Genomic DNA, 19,922 nt, shown 5'->3' on the forward strand with positions numbered 1-19,922 from the left:
AACGGGACTCGGTGTGAGTTAGGACATGGGTGGCAGAGATTTGGATGAGCTAAAATTTATGGAAGGTGCAGGTGGGAGGGCGGCCAGGAGAGCATTGGAATAGAGCAGTACATTCTAATCTTTCTTTAGTGAGCTATCACATCACCAAAAGCAAAACATATTGACTTCTTCATGACTACATCTATATGTTTACAGCACATCTACACAAGGTGTTACCAGAGCCTGACATCCCTCCCCCCGGAGTTTGCTGACTACTTCATCATAATCTTCAACAAACAACTTAATCACAAAGCTCACCATTCCTCAGAGGTTCAACACAGCTCTGTATATTGTTGTCAGCTTTCGCTGTACAGGTAAATGGAGCCCAGGTTCTCTGTGGGATGATATTAGTGGTTATATTTGACCTACACAAGACAACAATGTTTTGACTCATAACCCCCTGCTATCCGAGGTGATGAATATCCCTCCATCCCCTGGTACCCATTAGCTCTTCCAGAGTTAATTAAATGCCTATTCTTGTTTTTAGAAACAACGCCATGTTAACAACAGTGTTAGTTTTACTCGTGACCAAAATATGGATTTTGGGATTACTGGGGAGACCTCATCAGAAGTTAGATAAATACTGCTTCAATGAAAAACATTTTTTTTTCCAAACTTAGCAAATTAAATGTAATGACTTCAATAATAACAAATTCATCCGACATGCACCTTTTTACCTATATTTGGTGAAAGGTTAAAGTCTTTAAAATTTGCCAAGTCGAGTGCAATTTTCTGGACCATGACGAGTTTTACCAAATGTCACATTTACAAGTGGTCTTTTCCTCTGCTTCTGTTAATTCTCACCTTTCTGAAGTCCAGTCAGTGGGAGGAGAGATGAATGAATCTTTTCCAGGCTCGATTTCGGGAAGGAAATCCTGGATAGCTGTCCTGGGCCTGGCGTTCCAGAGGACCAAAGCTACAGTGATAGTTCAGTACGGCTAATGGCAGCTCACATTCCCATAATGCAGAGCAGCAGCGCAAACGGTATGGGCTCGATTTTAAGAGTGAAAAACACATTGAAAATTCCCACCATTTCAGACCCACCCCCAACACGCCTCCAACCTGCCCATTTCGGGTTTTCACGGGGGCGGGACGAAGGGTAGGCGGCCAACCCGCTCCCAGGAGGCGGGTCGGGCCTTAAAACCTTTCAAGGAGGATTCAGGCCTCCATTTTTAACTAATTCCCGATTTCAACCCCGGGGGGGCCGGGATTCCCGGGCCTTCTGTTTTACGCCTCATGAAAGGAGGTGAGAAGGCCCGAAACTAACAGGTAAGTGCCTAAAAAGGCACAGCTGGTGGGCCCCGAGGAGCAGGAGTGCTTCCCCCAGGCCCAACAAGCCTACCTTCACCACGCCCCCCCCCCCGCCGCCCCCGATCGCGGACCCCCAATCGCGGCCCCCCCATCCCAATCACGGACCCCCCCGACCCCGATCCCAATCTTCCGACCCCGACCCTCCGACCCCAATCCCCCAAACCTTCCCCTCAACGATCAAGGACTCCCACGATGACCCCAGATCCCACCCCCACCATGAGTGACCCCCGATCCCACCCCACATTACTCGCGACCCCCGTGCCCACCTATTCCCCCCTTCCTCCACCACCCATACAAACAAAGACTTACCTGCAGACTTACCCGAAGACATCCTCTCCTTGGCTGGTCTCCCGCCCAACTGAGACCAGTCTGTCAATCAGCCAGTCGGTCGGACGAGAAACTGACAAAAAAATAAAAGACATCCTTATGTCAAAATCGTTGGGACGTCCAGGAAACCTGCACTAATGGATTTCCCATCCTCAAATTGACCCCCTGCCCCCTTCCTGGCTCCGTTTCAAAATTGTGTCCTATATCCTTGAAATGACTGTGATATTAACACCTTCATATGACATCGCTCCGTCTGCTATTTTAACATCAGCATCAACTCATTTATTTTAAATGGATTAATGTTTCCGTTAATAATACAGGCAGAGATGTCATGAACATGATAACCATTTGCCCACTGATACTGAAGCAACAATCTCTGGGCTTATGTCTTTGAAGTATGCTGCTATGTTTTGTGGGAAATAAATGATAAATAATATCTGCGTGTCCTGGTTCACTGCCGTGCACTGCGTTTGAAGATAAAATAGATCAGGTGTCAGGAAGCCACAAACACTAAGAGGGGCAGAGAACTGAGAATGAAAAGAGGATCAATCAGTAACTACTGCTAAAAGCCATCAACACTGAGAGAAGCAGAGAACCGAGAGAACACGGTTATCTCTTAAGGTGTCGGCTGTGGCTCAGTGGGTCGCTTTCTCGCCTCTGAGTCAGAAAGTAGTGGGTTCAAGTCCCACTCCAGAGACTAGATCACAAAATCCTGGCCGACTGAGTGCAGCACTGAGGGAGTGCTGCACAGTCAGAGTGCCATCTCTCAGATGAAAAGTTTAAACCGAGGCCCCGTCTGCCCTCTCAGGTGGATGTAAAAGATCCCATGGCCACTATTACGAAGAAGAGCAGGGGGAGTTCTCCCCGGTGTCTTGGACCAATATTTATCCCTCAACCAACATCACTATAAAAAACAGATGATCTGGGTCATTTATCACGTTGTTGTTTGTGGGATCTTGCTGTGTGTAAATTGACTGCCGCGTTTCCTACATTACAACAGTGACCACACTTCAAAAGCACTTAATTGGCTGTAAAGCACTTTGGGACATCCTGAGGTGGTGAAAGGCATGATATAAATGCAAGTTCTTTCTTTATTAACAAAGAGAGGAGCAGAGAATTGAGAATGAAGAAAGAATCAATAAGGAAATGCAGCTCAAAGCAAACAGTGAGAGGAACAGAGAACTGAGACAAGGGGGGAGGATCAAAGAGTAACTGCGGTTGGGGGATAAGCAGAGAACTGAGAGGACCCAGAGAGAACCAATAAGTAATTGCAGCTGGAAACACAAACATTGAGAGGGTAAGTGGAGACCCGAGAGGGTAAGTGGAGAGGAGTAACTGTAGGTCACTGCGCTGAGTTTAGCCAATAATCAATTTCAGTCGTACCTGTCTTTTTGGCAGATATTCTGAAATTTCTGATTGGATGTTGTGGGATTGCAATTTAGAACTGGGCATTCTTTTATTATCTGATTTACTTGATAATGAAAATGAATTTCTCAATTCTTCATGAAAAGATGGGATTGTGAAATGAACATAATCGAACAAGGCAAGGTTTATAAATCTCACACTTAACTTCAAACTGGCCACGGTCACTTAACCCGAGTTATATTCATGGCAAACTCCCCGTCCATCGTGACGTCTGTGTACAATCTTCAGAACACTGCAGTGCTTGTGTGGAGTCCGTGCCACCAGCTGCTGTGTGTATTGAGACATAGATACAAGCAGACTGGAAGATCCACAATTAGATTTCAACTCTGCTTTAACCTTCAGAACATACCCTTTAGAAAATATTTTGCCAGGCTTGCAAAGAATGTGCAGGCAGTGAATGAAACACTCCCTCGTGCTGGATCCATCGGCCAAGTTATCGTCAAGTTGCTTTGATAGTAATTCAAATGTATTAGAAAGTTACGATAAAATCTAGACAGTCATTTTACAATTTTTCGATTCAAACAGCGTAATCTGTCAATAATCTACGTTACAATGCCTCGATTCTTTGAATGCCACTGATTAGCAATAGGTATTTCCTCGGCTTCACATTCATCAATGCCATTTGAACCCAAGGAGGTGGAGGAGGTGATGGGAATAGACTGCCTAAACCATAGGTTAATGGGTTTCTGGGATGGATCAAACCCTCGAGCTGTAGGGACACAAGGGATTGTCTGAGGGAAAGTTGTCAAGGACACAAGGCATCCCTCAGATCACCGCAGAAATGGACATGAGATTGATGCTGTCCATGGAATTTCCTTTTTAATTTCCAGATAGAATCATAGAAAGATTACATCATGGAAAGAGGTCATTCGGCCCATCGAGTCCATGCCGGCTCTATGCACGAGCAATCCAGCTCGTCCCACTCCCCCGCCCCTTCCTACTTTCATGATTTCACTTTTAATTTTCATGTTTAAAATCAGTTTGGTGGGGCTAATTTAAATTTTAGTGGTGTTATTCCTTTAAGGGAAGTATTGCAAATAATCTCAGTACAGTTTGATTTATATGGACCCACCTTCCAACTGAATCACTTCAAAATAGGAGCCTTGAACTGTGTCCACGTGCTTCAGGTTATTGAAACTTTTCTACATAAGAACATAAGAACATAAGAAATTGGAGCAGGAGTAGGCCAATCGGCCCCTCGAGCCTGCTCCGCCATTCAATAAGATCATGGCTGATCTGATCCCAACCACAAATCTAAAGAACACAAGAAGTCGGAGCAGGACCCGGCCACATAGCCCCTGGGCCCTCTCCCCCACCCACAGGGCATTGACCGATCCGAACTCAGCTTCATGTCCAATTTCCTGCCCGCTCCCCATAACCCCTAATTCCCTTTACTTCTAGGAAACTGTCTATTTCTGTTTTAAATTTATCTAATGATGTAGCTTCCACAGCTTCCTGGGGCAGCAAATTCCACAGACCGACCACCCTCTGAGTGAAGAAATTTCTCCTCATCTCAGTTTTGAAAGAGCAGCCCCTTATTCTAAGATTATGCCCCCTAGTTCTAGTTTCACCCAACTTTGGGAACATCCTTACTGCATCCACCCGATCAAGACCCTTCACAATCTTATATGTTTCAATAAGATCGCCTCTCATTCTTCTGAACTCCAATGAGTAGAGTCCCAATCTACTCAACCTCTCCTCATATGTCCGCCCCCTCATCCCCGGGATTAACCGAGTGAACCTTCTTTGTACTGCCTCGAGAGCAAGTATGTCTTTTCTTAAGTATGGAGACCAAAACTGTATGCAGTATTCCAGGTGCGGTCTCACCAATACCTTATATAACTGCAGCAATACCTCCTTGTTTTTATATTCTATCCCCCTAGCAATAAAAGCCAACATTCCGTTGGCTTTCTTGATCACCTGCTGCACCTGCATACCAACTTTTTGATTTTCTTGCACTAGGACCCCCAGATCCCTTTGTACTGCAGTACTTTCCAGTCTCTCGCCATTAAGAAAATAACTTGCTCTCTGATTTTTCCTGCCAAAGTGCATAACCTCACATTTTCCAATATTATATTGCATCTGCCAAATCTCCGCCCACTCACCCAGCCTGTCTATATCCCCTTGCAGGTTTTTTATGTCCTCCTCACTCTCCACTTTCCCTCCCATCTTTGTATCATCTGCAAATTTTGATATGTTGCACTCGGTCCCCTCCTCCAAATCGTTAATATAGATTGTAAAGAGTTGGGGACCCAGCACCGACCCCTGTGGAACACCACTGGTTACTGGTTGCCAGTCCGAGAATGAACCATTTATCCCAACTCTCTGCTTCCTGTTCGATAACCAATCCTCCACCCATGCCAGAATATTACCCCCAATCCCGTGATTTTTTATCTTAAGTAATAATCTTTTATGTGGCACCTTGTCGAATGCCTTCTGGAAGTCTAAATACACTACGTCCACTGGTTCCCCTTTATCCACCCTATACGTTATATCCTCGAAGAACTCAAGCAAATTTGTCAGACATGACTTCCCCTTCATAAAGCCATGCTGACTTTGTCCTATTAAATTATGCTTATCTAAATGTTCTGTTACTGTCTCCTTAATAATAGACTCCAAAATTTTACCCACCACAGATGTTAAGCTAACTGGCCTATAATTTCCAGCCTTCTGCCTACTACCCTTTTTAAATAACGGTGTTACATTAGCAGTTTTCCAATCTGCCGGGACCTCTCCTGAGTCCAGGGAATTTTGGAAAACTATCACCAAAGCATCCACAATCCCTACTGCCACTTCCCTCAAGACCCTAGGATGGAAGCCATCAGGTCCAGGGGATTTATCCGCCTTGAGTCCCATTATTTTACTGAGTACCATCTCCTGAGTGATTTTAATCGTATTTAGCTCCTCCCCCCCGAGAGTCCCCTGTTTGTCCAGTGTTGGGATATTCTTAGTGTCCTCTACTGTAAAGACTGAAACAAAATATTTGTTCAGCATTTTTGCCATCTCCATGTTTCCCACCATTAATTTCCCGGTCTCATCCTCTAAGGGACCTATGTTTGCCTTAGCCACCCTTTTTCTTTTTATATAACTATAGAAACTCTTGCTATCTGTTTTTATATTTTTTGCTAATTTCTTTTCATAATCTAACTTCCCTTTCTTAATCAATCCTTTAGTTACTTTTTGCTGTCTTTTGAAGAATTCCCAATCTTCTATCCTCCCACTAAGTTTGGCTACCTTATATGTCCTTGTTTTTAGTCGGATACTATCCTTGATTTCTTTACTTAGCCACGGATGGCTGTCATTTCTTTTACACCCTTTTTTCCTCAGTGGAATATATTTATTTTGAAAGTTGTAAAATAACTCCCTAAATGAACACCACTGCTCATGTACCGTCTTACCCTTTAATCTATTTTCCCAGTCCACTTTAATCAATTCCGCTCTCATACCATCATAGTCTCCTTTATTCAAGCTCAGTACGCTTGTTTGAGAATCAACCTTCTCACCCTCTAATTGGATATGGAATTCAACCATGTTGTGGTCGCTCGTTCCAAGGGGATCCTTAACTAGGACATTATTAATTAATCCTGACTCATTACACAGGACCAGGTCCAAGGTTGCCTGCCCCCTTGTAGGATCAGTTACATACTGCTCAAGAAATCCATCCCTGATGCACTCAATGAACTCGTCCTCAAGGCTGCTCTGCCCAATTTGATTTGTCCAGTTAATATGATAATTAAAATCCCCCATAATTATGGCTGTTCCCTTATTACATGCCCCGACTATCTCCTGATTAATACTTCTTCCAGCAGAGTTGCAACTATTAGGAGGCCTATATACTACGCCCACTAATGTTTTTTTTCCCTTATTATTCCTTATCTCCACCCAAACTGTTTCATTATCTTGATGCTTTGTCCCAATATCATTTCTCTGTATTACAGTGATTCCTTCCTTTATTAACATAGCCACCCCACCTCCCCTTCCTTCCTGCCTGTCCTTCCTGATTGTTAAATACCCTGGCATATTTAATTCCCAGTCGTTGTCACCCTGCAGCCATGTTTCTGTAATGGCCACAAGATAGTACCCATACGTAGTTATTTGTGCCGTTAACTCGTCCATTTTATTACGAATGCTACGTGCATTCAGATAAAGAACTTTCAAATCTATTTTGCGACGCTTAGTTCCTGCTTTTTCCTTTTTTAACACTTTACCTATTACTCCATACCTTCTGTCCCTTCCTGTTACGCTTTCCTCTCTCTCCCTGCTCAGGTTCCCAACCCCCTGCCACTTTAGTTTAAACCCTCCCCAACAGCACTAGCAAACACTCCTCCTAGGACAGCAGTCCCGGCCCTGCCCAGGTGCAGACCGTCCGGTTTGTACTGGTCCCACCTCCCCCAGAACCGTTTCCAGTGTCCCAGGAATTTGAATCCCTCCCCCTTGCACCATTCCTCTAGCCACGTATTCATTTGAAATATCCTCCTATTTCTACTCTGACTAGCACGTGGCACTGGCAGCAATCCTGAGATTACTACCTTTGAGGTCCTATTTTTTAATTTACCTCCTAACTCCCTATATTCTGCTTTTAGGACCTCATCCCCTTTTTTACCTATATCGTTGGTGCCTATGTGCACCACGACAGCTGGCTGTTCGCCCTCCCCCTCCAAAATGTTCTGTAGCCGCTCCGAGACATCCTTGATCCTTGCACCAGGGAGGCAACACACCATCCTGGAGTCTCGGTTGCGGCCGCAGAAACGCCTGTCTATTCCCCTTACAATTGAGTCCCCTATCACTATAGCTCTGCCACTCTTTTTCCTCCCAGCCTGTGCAGCAGAGCTACCCGTGGTGCCAGGAAGTTGGCTGCTGCTGCCTTCCCCTGATAAGTCATCCCCCCCAACAGCATCCAAAGTGGCATATCTGTTTGAGAGGGGGATGGCCACAGGGGACCCCTGCACTACCTGCCTGCATCTCTTACTCTTCCTGGTGGTCACCCATTCACTTCCTGCCTGTATACCCTTTACCTGCGGTGTGACCAACTCGCTAAACGTGCTATCCACGAGTTTCTCTGCATCGCGGATGCTCCACAGTGAGTCCACCCGCAGCTCCAGCTCCGAGATACGATCGGTCAGTAGCTGCAGGTGGACACACTTCCCGCACACATGGTCGGCAGGGACACTGGTAGTGTCCATGACTTCCCACATCTTGCAGGAGGAGCATATCACGGGTGCGAGGTCTGCTGCCATGACTTGCCTTAGCTGAGTTACCCCTTTTAAATTACGTTGAAATTAGAAAATGTTAACTATACTAGGGACCTAGGTTCACTAAAAAAAAACACTATCTGCTATAAAACCTGCAGATCTTCCCTTTCTTATTACTTTACTTACAGTAAAATGGTAGAAATACTCACCTGAACCTACTCACCAATCAGCTGCCTCCCCTGTGCCGCGTCACTTTCTGACTGGTGACGTCACCCCGAACTCTGCCGCTGGTCTCAGAGTCTCGCTCTCAGAGTAAGCTCTGGTCTCGCTCTCTCCGCGCTGTTTATATCCCCGCTCTGGTCTCGCTCTCTCCCGCCGCTCACCGACTGGACTCTCGCTCTCTCCGCGCTGTTTATATCTCCGCTCTGGTCTCGCTCTTTACCGCCGCTCACCGACTGGACTCTCGCTCTCTCCGCGCTGTTTATATCTCCGCTCTGGTCTCGCTCTCTCCCGCCGCTCACCGACTGGACTCTCGCTCTCTCTGCGCTGTTTATATCCCCGCTCTGGTCTCGCTCTCTCCCGCCGCTCACCGACTGGACTCTCGCTCTCTCCGCGCTGTTTTTATCCCCGCTCTGGTCTCGCTCTCTCCCGCCGCTCACCGACTGGACTCTCGCTCTCTCCGCGCTGTTTATATCTCCGCTCTGGTCTCGCTCTTTACCGCCGCTCACCGACTGGACTCTCGCTCTCTCCGCGCTGTTTTTATCCCCGCTCTGGTCTCGCTCTCTCCCGCCGCTCACCGCTCTCAGGTCCACTACCGCTCTGCAGGAAAAGCAAGGCAAAGCAGCACCTCCTTCCCCCACTTTACCAAACTCCCACACGTACCGAACTCTCAGCACACTGTGTTGTCCTCACACCGTTCTGTCCGCACTGACAGGCCCCTGTATTTCTACAGTTGAGACTCAGATGAGTCAGGCCTGCCCCACCTTCAGGTACCAATTGAATCTAGCTAACCAATTAACTTGCTACAGCAGCTCTCTGCTGAAGCCAGACAGAAACTTAGAAATTTAAACTTTTAAATTGACCTTAAACAGTTGAAGCAATATGCACTAGATTTAAAGAGATTAACCCTTAAAGAGATTAACCCTTCAACTCCCACACGTACCGAACTCTCAGCACACTATGTTGTCCTCACACACTGCCAGTCTTTAACTCACCTATTTACTTGGGTCAGATTCCTGGGTGCCTTTCAATGCCGTTAGGCTGACTCACATCTGGCCATATGCTTTCACATCATCACAATTGTACTGAAGTACTTTATTTACATTATCGTGTGAAGAGCAGAGAGCCAAGAAAAAAGCCCCATGGAGCCCAATTTGCTTCTTCCCAATTCTTCTTACCTGCGTTCAATGCAAAAAGTCCATTTCAGTGAGCAAACCCACACTTCCAAGGAACCAAAACTTGACATTATGCTTGATGGAGATGAGATGCCACAGAGCAATAATATAGAATAATAATTCAGATTAGATAGCAATACATTGCTTACGTTTTATATTTCAAGCAAGCCTAATTTCTACTGGGATTCGAGTTTATCTGAGTCCAAAATAACAAATGATTATTGAGATTCAATCCTTATAACTGTGCTTTAGAACCAGGCTTCTTCAACAGCACCTCCCAAACCCGCGACTTCCACCATCTAGAAGGACAAGGGCAGCAGGTGCATGAGAACAACACCACCTCCAAGTTTCCCATCAAGTCACTCCCCATCCTGACTTCTTGTTTAAAAAGGGAGAAAGGGATAGACCGAGTAATTACAGGCCAGTCAGTCTAACCTTGGTGGTGGGCAAATTATTGGAAAAAATTCTGAGGGACAGTATTAATCGCCATTTAGAAAGGCATGGATTAATCGAGGACAGTCAGCATGGATTTATTAAATGTAAGGAGTCTTACAACACCAGGTTATAGTCCAACAGTTTTATTTGAAATCATAAGCTTTCGGAGATTATCTCCTTCGTTACCTGACGAAGGAGGAAAGCTCCGAAAGCTTGTGATTTCAAATAAAACTGTTGGACTATAACCTGGTGTTGTAAGACTCCTTACATTTATCCACCCCAGTCCATCACCGGCATCTCCACATCATGGATTTGTTAAGGGAAGGTCATGTCTGACTAGCTTGATTGAATTTTTTGAGGAGGTAACAAGGAGGGTCGATGAGGGTAGTGCGTTTGATGTAGTCTACGTGGATTTTAGCAAGGCTTTTGACAAGGTCCCACATGGCAGACTGGTCAGAAAAGTTAAAGCTCATGGGATCCAAGGGAAAGTGGCAAGTTGGATCCAAAATTGGCTCAGTGGCAGGAAGCAAAGGGTAATGGTTGCTGGGTGTTTATTGACTGGAAGGCTGTTTCCAGTGGGGTTCCGCAGGGCCCAGTACGAGGTCCCTTGCTTTAGGTGGTATATATCAATGATTTAGACTTAAATGTAGGGGGCATGATTAAGTTGTTTGCAGATGATACAAAAATTGGCCGTGTGGTTGATAGTGAGGAGGAAAGCTGCAGACTGCAGGAAGATATCAATGGACTGGTCAGGCGGGCCGAAAAGTGGCAAATGGAATTCAATCTGGAGAAATGTGAGGTAATGCATTTGGGGAGGGCAAACAAGGCTAGGGAGTACACAATAAATGGGAGGATACTGAGAGGTGTAGAGGAACAAAGGGACCTTGGAGTGCATGTCCACAGATCCCTGAAGGTAGCAGGACAGGTAGATAAGGTGGTTAAGAAGGCATACGGGATACTTTCCTTGATTAGTCGAGGAATAGAAGAGCAGGGAGGTTATGCTGGAACTGTACAAAACACTAGTTAGGCCACAGCTAGGGTACTGCGTACAGTTCTGGTCACCACATTACAGGAAAGATATGATTGCACTAGAGAGGGTACAGAGGAGATTTACGAGGATGTTGCCAGGTCTGGAGAATTTTAGCAATGAGGAAAGATTGGATAGGCTGGGGTTGTTTTCTTTGGAACAAAGGAGGCTGAGGGGAGATTTAATTGAGGTGTATAAAATTATGAGGGGCCTAGATAGAGTGGATAGGAAGGACCTATTTCCCTTAGCAGAGAGGTTTATAACCAGGGGGCATAGATTTAAAGTAATTGGTACAAGGATTAGAGGGGAGCTGAGGAGAAATGTTTTCACCCAGAGGGTGGTGGGGGTCTGGAACTCACTGCCTGAGAGGGTGGTAGAGGCAGAAACCTTCATGGCATTTCAAAAGTACTTGGATGTGCACTTGAAGTGCCGTAACCTACAGGGCTACGGACCAAGTGCTAGAAAGTGAGATTAGACTGGATAGCTCTTTTTCGGACGGCACAGACACAATGGGCTGAATGGCCTCCTTCTGTGCCATAAGTTTCTATAATTCTATGATCAGCTGTTCCTTCATTGTCGCTGAGTCAAAATCCTGGAACTCCCTTCCTAACAGCACTGTGGGAGAACCTTCACCACACGGACTGCAGCGGTTCAAGAAGGCGGCTCACCACCACCTTCTCAAGGGCAATTAGGGATGGGCAATAAATGCCGGCCTCGCCAGTGATGCCCACATCCCGATAATGAATAATAAAAAATGTGATCACAGGCCCATCAGACTCGATGCAGTCCCACCTCATTACATTGATTCAGACATGCGAAACAAGTAAGTGAACTGCACGAACTGAAAACTCATCATATTTATTCCTGGTTCAGGTAGCTTCTGGGTACACAACCGTTAATCAAAATCAGTACACAAACACAATGGTATTATGTTAATGAGCAACACCACCCAGTGCCTGTACCAGCGATGAAATGCTAATGTTGACATAATGTGCACCCACTTCATCATAAGAAATGGTAACTCCTTATCTGATTGATTACTAGATCAAATAATTAGGCCCACTTTCCTGCAAACAGCCCAATCCCGTTCTCAGCTGGTGGTCTCAAGCTTTCATTTCATCACCAGCAATTTCAGAAAAATCATCTAAATATGTATGAAACTGAAGGACAGAGGAAGAAATCTGCACTGCAATCTTGTGGTTCCAAACTGCACAGACCTCGTCTGTGACCCCAGTCATTAAATCACCAGACATCGGTTTTGATCCATTAATTACAAGCTTTGGCATTCTGCCTAGCTGCAAATTTTAAATGTTCTTGGATATTAACACCGTGCAAATTTATTTTCTATAAGATCTGTAGATGCGGAAAGTTATCTTAAAATCGAAGAATTTCAGTGGAATCATGAGACATGATTCATCTCTTTCAAAAGTAATGCTTTTATCTTCTCAATTCTCTTTACAAGATTAATAGTCTATAAAACGCTATTAATGTTACACTAACTGGTGCATAGTTCCCTATTATATGTCACACTCCTTTCTTTGAATATGAGGACTACATGACTGACTCTCTCCCCAGTCCTCAAGTACAGCCTCTATTTCTGGAACATCTGAAAAATATTAATGAAAGTCCTGCTTTCACTCAATTTTTTAATTGATGTATCCTGTAGACACTCAACATTCTTAAGTTTCTTCCTAACACACGATTTGCTTACTGCCATAAATAAAAAACAGAAAATGCTGGAGGAGCTGAGCGAGTCAGGCAGCATCTGTGGAGAAAGAAACAGAGTTAACGTTTCAGGTCGAACATTAACTCTTGTTTCTTTCCCCACAGACGCTGCCTGACCCACTGAGTGTTTTCCAGCATTTTCTGTTTTTATTTCAGATTTACACCCTCCACAGTATTTTGCTTTTTACTTATTGTCACATCTGTTATAAATTCTTCAGCCAAATCAATTGGATTTAGAACGTGTTAATGTAAAGAAGTTAATTACTGCAAACGTTATTTCCTGATTTCCCCACAACTGGACCCAGTATTAACTCCGAGGTACACCATTCCAACCCTTCCTCAATCTGACCAACGTCCATTTAACTTAACCCTCGGTTTCCTGTCTGTCAACCAACTTTCTATCCATGCTGCTAAATTTCCTCTTACGCCGTGCTTTTGAATATTTATTTTTAAAAACAAGCCTGGTGGGAGGCACCTCATTAAATGCCTTCTGAAATTCGATGTTTAGACATAGGTTCCCTAAAACCCTGAAGTGCTTTCCATAGTTCAGAATCTAAACACACAATGATAATATTTTACTCTGCCATTATTTGATTTCATTCCTATTGAATTTTGTTCAAAAGGAGGCATTTTAACTAGGAGTGTGACCTCCCGGTTTAATTCTACGATCCATGTTCCCAGCAAGCAAGGCTCTGCCCCCTTAACCTCACAAAATGTACTCTTCAGCGCCTGAAGCATTGTTCTGATGCAATGGCCCAGAATTGGCTGGAGTGAGGGCGTTTAGCAGCGTGTCCTGCCGCTTGTATTTTTTTTCCCTCACCCTCAGCTCAAAAAATTTTTGCACTACAGATTGCTGGAAGTGTGAGCCGAAAAATGGCTTCCAGGACCTCCTGGACGAGGGGACCGACAGTCTATCTCCTTAATCAATGAGATTTAATGATTGAGAAACAGAGGAACGATGGAGAAGGAAATCGGGTGAATTAGAGTCAAATCAGGTACGGAAAGAGAAATAAAGAGAGGGAAAGAAAGATTGGATTAAGAGAGAGAGAAAAAAAAGAGAAAGAAAAGTAAGAAAGAAGTTTTAAAATTTAAAATTTTAAAAATCTCTACCAACAATCTACTACCTGCAGGAATGAGTCTCCACAGTTTCAATTGTTCCCTTTCTGGGCTGGGGAGGTTGAGCGAACATTGCAGGAACATAAACCTCATCATTAAAAGGGTCCTTACGCTGTTAAGTACCGGCCCTAACTTTCTGCGGTGAGTTTAATGGGTAATTAATGTGCAAATGCAGCAATTTCATGAAACTCACGGGGAGGTTGAGGGCGAGACGCCAGTTCCATGAGGTTAATGGCGGAGCAGCGGAGATCGTCCAGCAATTTGTGGTGATTTTCAACTCACGGGGGGAATCTCTTCCTCGTCACAAGTTGTTGGACGATTTTCTCATTAATAATGGCGAGCGCCATTAAACTCACTGTTATTTTGGCAGCAAAATCGTGGCCATTAATATTTCTGAACTAGATGCATTCATATTAGTTTGATTATTGGGCCGTGTTCTAAAAGTTAGTTTAAGTGGGATGATTGTGTTACAATTAAAAGCTTCAATTGTACAGAATAGGAGGTCATTTACAAATTGCATCTGCACCAGAGTAATTACTCGCCGTTTACCAGAATCTGAACCCTTAAGACAGATGGAACTGATATAGGTGAGACTTCTATCAAATCATGATATATTCATCAGTTTGTGCTGACTCCAATCGATTGGAGCGAGTGGTCCCAACACTAGGCTCCCGAACAATCTATCACAGAAGCTGGACAGCAACTCCCAGAGATCCAAGGCACCTCACTGATGCATTGGTTATTTCTGTTAATAAGCAAACGTAAAGAAATTACTTCTCAACAATTCAGAAGCCAAACACTGCGGATGCTGGAGATCTGAAATAAAAACAGAAAATGCTGGAAACACTCAGCAATTCGGGCAGCGTCTGTGGAGAAAGAAACAGAGGTAACGTTTCAGGCCGAAGACCTTTCATCAGACGGAGATCTTTGAAGTGAAACAGACGCTGCCTGACTCGCTGAGTATTTCCAGCATTTTCTGTTTTTATCTCAACAATTCAGGCTGTTAACAACTATCAGATCACTAACTAACTGTTACACCCTTTGGGCCACTTACAATAAATAAATTGTACGGAAGATATTCAGAACCATTGACATTTTTCAGATGTCTCATCTGAGGATAATTCCGGTGAATCACTGGTGAAAAAGTCTTTAAGTACCACGGTGCTAAAACAGAGAGAAAAACAAACGTAGGCTGAAGATCATAAGAAAATTGGACAGTTTACATTTAAGGAAGGCGACATAAAGCCTGAAATCATGTAAGAGCTACTTGCTGCATTCATCATACAAAACAACTTGCATTTATATAGCGCCTTTAATATACTTAAACGTCCCAAAGCTCTTCACAGGAACGATTATGAAACAAAATTTAACACTGAGTCACATAAGGAGATATTAGAACAGGTGACCAAAAGCTTGGTCAGAGAGGTAGGTTTTAAGGAGCGTCTGAAAGGAGGAGAGAGAGGCGGAGAGGTTTAGGGAGGGAATTCCAGAGCTTAGGGCCTAGGCAGCTGAAGGCAGGTTAGATATAAGTGGATTTCTTAATCGTAGAACCCGCTGACAAATGAGGCACCTCATTAGCATTAAGTAAGTATTAAAATCCATATTTCAAAGGCAAAAGAAAATCAGAAGTGAAAAAATCCAACTGGATGGGAGGCTATCAGATGAATTTAAAGATACACAGAGATAGTAAACAGTAATAGGACTCAAATAAAGGGACGAGAAAGAGTCCATGTTTCCCCAACTGAGAGTCCAGTCAGAGTTAGTTTGAAGACTGATCGGAGAGATAATATTGTGCAATCATATCTGTAATCTGAGGAATCATCCATCGCATCCACACAAATCTATCTCGTCGTCAGTAAAATTCACAATTGGCATTTGCCAGCTGACAAGGTTGCAGTTTATCTTAAATGCAAATTAATTCCATCAGAATAGACAATTGTATTATTTGTATATTTATAAATCAATTGTTGTGGTTAATTTAGTTTCATTAATTATTTCTTCATGTCTATTCAATGCTGCATTGGTAATAATATTGCTCAAATACTATTGATAAGAAACATTTTTTGTTTTAGTTGGACTGGTGGCCGTGCCTTCAGCTGTCTAGGCCCTAAGCTCTGGAATTCCCTCCCCAAAACTCTCTGCCTCTCTACTGTTATAAACTGGATAGTCCGGTGAAGGACAGAATACTAGAGTCTGGTCTTCAGTTTCTTCCAAGCCTTTATTCACCGAGATCAAAACAACCCACACCCTAGAAAAGTTCTCTTATAAATGGATACGAGAGTCCCCAATTGATACGCACCACCTGAATACAATTAACATGAATTGATATAAATCCCATGGATACAATTAACATCCACCTCTCTCTCTCTCCTCGTTTAAGATGCTCCTTAAAACCTACCTCTTTGACCAAGTTTTTGGTCCCCAGTCCTAATATCTCAAGTGGCTCGGTGTCAAAATCTGTCTGATAATCACACCTGTGCAGCGCCTTGAGTTGTTTTACCTTGTTAAAGGCGCTATATAAATGCAAAACTCTACTCTTCATTACTTGTATACGTCTCTACTCTTTAACTGTATTTCACTGGATGCTAACAATGTAACTCTGTCAGGTCCTTTCTAATATCTCTATCATCACATTACATTACCAAATCTATTTCACTATGAAATTTAATTGAATTTGCCAATAGAACTTTATAAAAGATTATAATTATTACAATAATTGGTGGTATCACTAAGAGATGGAATTTTTTTAATAAAGAAATATTTTAAAAATGGCATTATTAAAATGACCTGCTGCAAAGTTACTTTATTGTTTCTCCCCCAAAATATTTCCTTCGTAATCCAATGTGGAATCTGCCAATCTGTCGAATTGTTGTTATTATATTTGTCCCTTTTTCACAAGTTTATCTGTAAGAGAATAATGAACCCCAGGGGCCTCCAGCGCCTCATTAACACATCGTTAACTGAAGGGACACACATGGTCCATTCCAATTTACACTTTGTTTTCTACGACTCAACCTCACAAAGGCACATGCCTCAGCTCTTGATTACAATAGTGATCCAAATTGTACAGCCAATGGAGCCAGTAATACAACTCCTTTCTGGGGAGTTCAGTGTACAGCATTGTGAAAACTGTCGTTTAAAAATGTTTATAGTTAATCGCAGGAGTTAACCAACAACCCAAGCTAACACTTTAGTGCAAATGAGGCATTAAACTGAGGCTCCATCTGTCTGTTCTGATTTAGGTCTGCACTGAGACTAACAGCATTTTGGTTTAAGTATACTGCAGGTCTCAGTAAGAAAAATTCCCAACAAAAAATTCGCTAAGAAAATAACTATCAAACTCCGGAAATCTCAAGTGACTTTTTGCGTGTAAATCTACTGCAGCACATTATTCGCGTAAATCCAGGAAACTCACGTGAGGAGGGTCTTTTCATGACGATGGAGCTATATAAAGGAGCGGCAGGTGGTATTGGTGGACATATCTCGGAAATGACGCAAATGATCGAGCAAATTTGCACGTATTGATGTTTCAGCGTAAATCAGTTACTCGCAAATTTCCCCGCTTAAAATCGGCTTAACTACGCCAAAAAGCTCCAGGAAATTCCGGGCCATATTCGAACTGTGATCTAACCAATGATTTGTGAGGTTAATATTACCTCTTTGCTTTTGTACTCCAGACAGGTGTGGCTGTCAGTTTGCACACAGCAAGATCCCACAAACAGCAAATGAGTTGATTGACCAGTTATAAAACCCAGGATCCCCTATGCTCTTTTTAAAGAAACAGCTGTATGAACTTGCCCTCCCACTAAATTCAGGAGAAGTGTCAAAGGGCACGGTTCTCCCGAATTTACTATGAAATGGAGCCACCTGTGTTGATTGGTTGATTGGGGGATAAATATTGGCCGGGACATCGGGGAGAACTCCCCGGCTCTTCTTTGAAATAGTGCCAGGGGATCTTTTACATCCGCCTGAGAGGGCAGACAGGCCTTGGTTTAACATCTCATCTCATCTCATCTCAGCAGGTGCTAAGACCTGAGGAAAAACTTCCTCTCTGCTGGTCTAACAAAATCCGAGACTTCTACCAATAGACAAAGAACAATATAAATGTGTAAATAAACGTTTTTGGAGGATAGAATTTGGGACACAACTGACCAAAAGTTTTGTGAGGACTCACAGAATGACCTGGATTTCCCATTATTTGCTGATATGGTGTCTCTCTCTCTGTGATTCTAACAGACCCAATCACAACCCACTAAACTCAGGTTTTTTTTCCGGATTTATCAAAAGTCAATTTTCAAAATGACAATTGTGGAAGATCTTACAAATGAATGGAAACTAATCGACCTGAACTCTCCTCTAAAAAAAAAACCCATTGACTTTATTTGTGAATTTTGCCTGCGTGGACACGGATTGGGAGAGATCCGTCAACAGAAGAGGTTGTTAACAAGCTTAACTTTGCTAATTGCTAAATCCTCCAGGACAGTTACAAAAACACATTCCCGACAATAAAATGCTGCTAATGCAGATGAGTTAGTTAATGATTCAGGCGTTTCACTGCAAGGTGTTCCCTGGTCCAGTGCACACACTTACTTTTTTTTTAAAAGAAGAGTTGTTTTTTTTGGCCCGAGCTATCGCACCAGTGCGGTTAATCTTAAAGGAACAAGACTCGGAAAAGGATAAAAGTGAGATTCTCATTTTTCTGTCGTGGGGTTTGGGGGTTTGAAAGTCTGAGGAGATGTCGGAAGGTGAAGAGAATGCAACGACCGGCTTCATCTTACTGGGGTTCATCTACAGCACCGACGAAAGGCACATTATAATCCCTGGACTTGTCCTCATTCTTGCACTTGGCCTTTCAGCAAACCTCCTCATCTTTGGTATCGTTCACACTAAAAGCTCTGTTCGAACTCCCAAGAATGTTCTTATTAGTCACCTGTGCATTATAGATGTGTATGGACTCCTGGCATTTTCCCCATATCTCATCACCAGGTTGGCTTTGAGGAACTTTGACCCTATAACTTTGGAGTGGTGCTTAGTGCAATATTACTTTTTAAATGTTTACACCTGTATTGCCACATTTGCAGTGACTTTTATGGCTGTCGACAGGTACTACGTCATCTGCTATCCTTTCATCTACGAAATGAAGGTTACAAATGAAAGAATTACAAAGGGGGTGCTGCTCTCATGGGCGTTCGCCGTCGTGTACCCTACATTTTACATGTTCCCCTTTATAGGGCAGGAACCTTGCTACTTGATCACCTCCAGTAGTTTCCTGTGTACTGGGATCTCATTAGAAGCCAGTCTGTGTTCATCCTCGGCAAGTGTGTTCCCCAAGTTTTACCGGATCCTGATGATAACTGTCCACCTCCTGGGGGCCGCGGTCATGGTCGCCTTTTCATACGTTAAGATTTTAAGAGAATCCAGAAGTGCTCGTCTGAGTGAATCTTCCCGCAAAGCTCTGAACACAGTAATCACCCACGGCCTGGTGCTGATAATCTTCTTCTGTAATGCCTCGCTTCTCTTCATAACTGGGAGTCTCCGAATCAACACGAGCACAGAGGAGTCGGTCATGGCGACCCTACGCCTCACGGCCGATCTCCTCTACCTTCAGTTACCCCCAACCTTCAATCCCATCATCTACGGCTTGAGAAACAAAGAGCTGAGGAAAGAGTTTCTGAAGTTCTTCAGGAAAAGGAACGGCCGAGTCAAGGCATCGACAGCTCCTGCGGTGGTATGGAAGGATCGCACTCTGAATATTATTAATATTATTAACCACAATGATTAATAATTTGAAAAATACTCCCGCCCGGGCCAGCGGTGACGTGAACATAGCAACCGCCAATAAAAGTTAGATCAGAAATATCTTTGTTCCAGCCCGTTAAATGGTGTTAGTTTAGAACTAGGAATTTTAACTGCTAAAGAGTAGACTCTAAA

At 43.6% G+C, this 19,922-nt stretch overlaps 2 protein-coding genes across 2 annotated transcripts in view; one reads left to right on the forward strand and one right to left on the reverse strand.

Moving 5' to 3' along the window:
* LOC137331049 (endothelial cell-specific chemotaxis regulator-like) overlaps positions 1–1,709 on the reverse strand; it is a 55,363-nt gene extending 53,654 nt beyond the window's left edge. Inside the window, exon 1 of the mRNA XM_067994653.1 lies at positions 1,660–1,709. Coding sequence (XP_067850754.1) covers positions 1,660–1,681 — 22 coding nt within the window. The 5' untranslated portion in view covers positions 1,682–1,709. The remainder of the gene's footprint in view (positions 1–1,659) is intronic.
* A 17,017-nt stretch (positions 1,710–18,726) lies between these two features.
* LOC137321982 (olfactory receptor-like protein OLF4) lies at positions 18,727–19,773 on the forward strand. Its single transcript, XM_067984982.1, has one exon. The coding sequence runs from the start codon at positions 18,727–18,729 to the stop codon at positions 19,771–19,773; it is 1,047 nt and encodes a 348-aa protein (XP_067841083.1).
* Positions 19,774–19,922: the final 149 nt, after the last annotated feature.

Source organism: Heptranchias perlo, chromosome 1 (genome assembly GCF_035084215.1).
Source record: "Heptranchias perlo isolate sHepPer1 chromosome 1, sHepPer1.hap1, whole genome shotgun sequence".
NCBI lineage: Eukaryota > Metazoa > Chordata > Chondrichthyes > Hexanchiformes > Hexanchidae > Heptranchias > Heptranchias perlo.

Coding starts and splice junctions, on each gene's coding strand:
- LOC137321982 (XM_067984982.1), top strand. CDS start 18,727: ATGTCGGAAGGTGAAGAGAATGCAACGACCGGCTTCATCTTACTGGGG.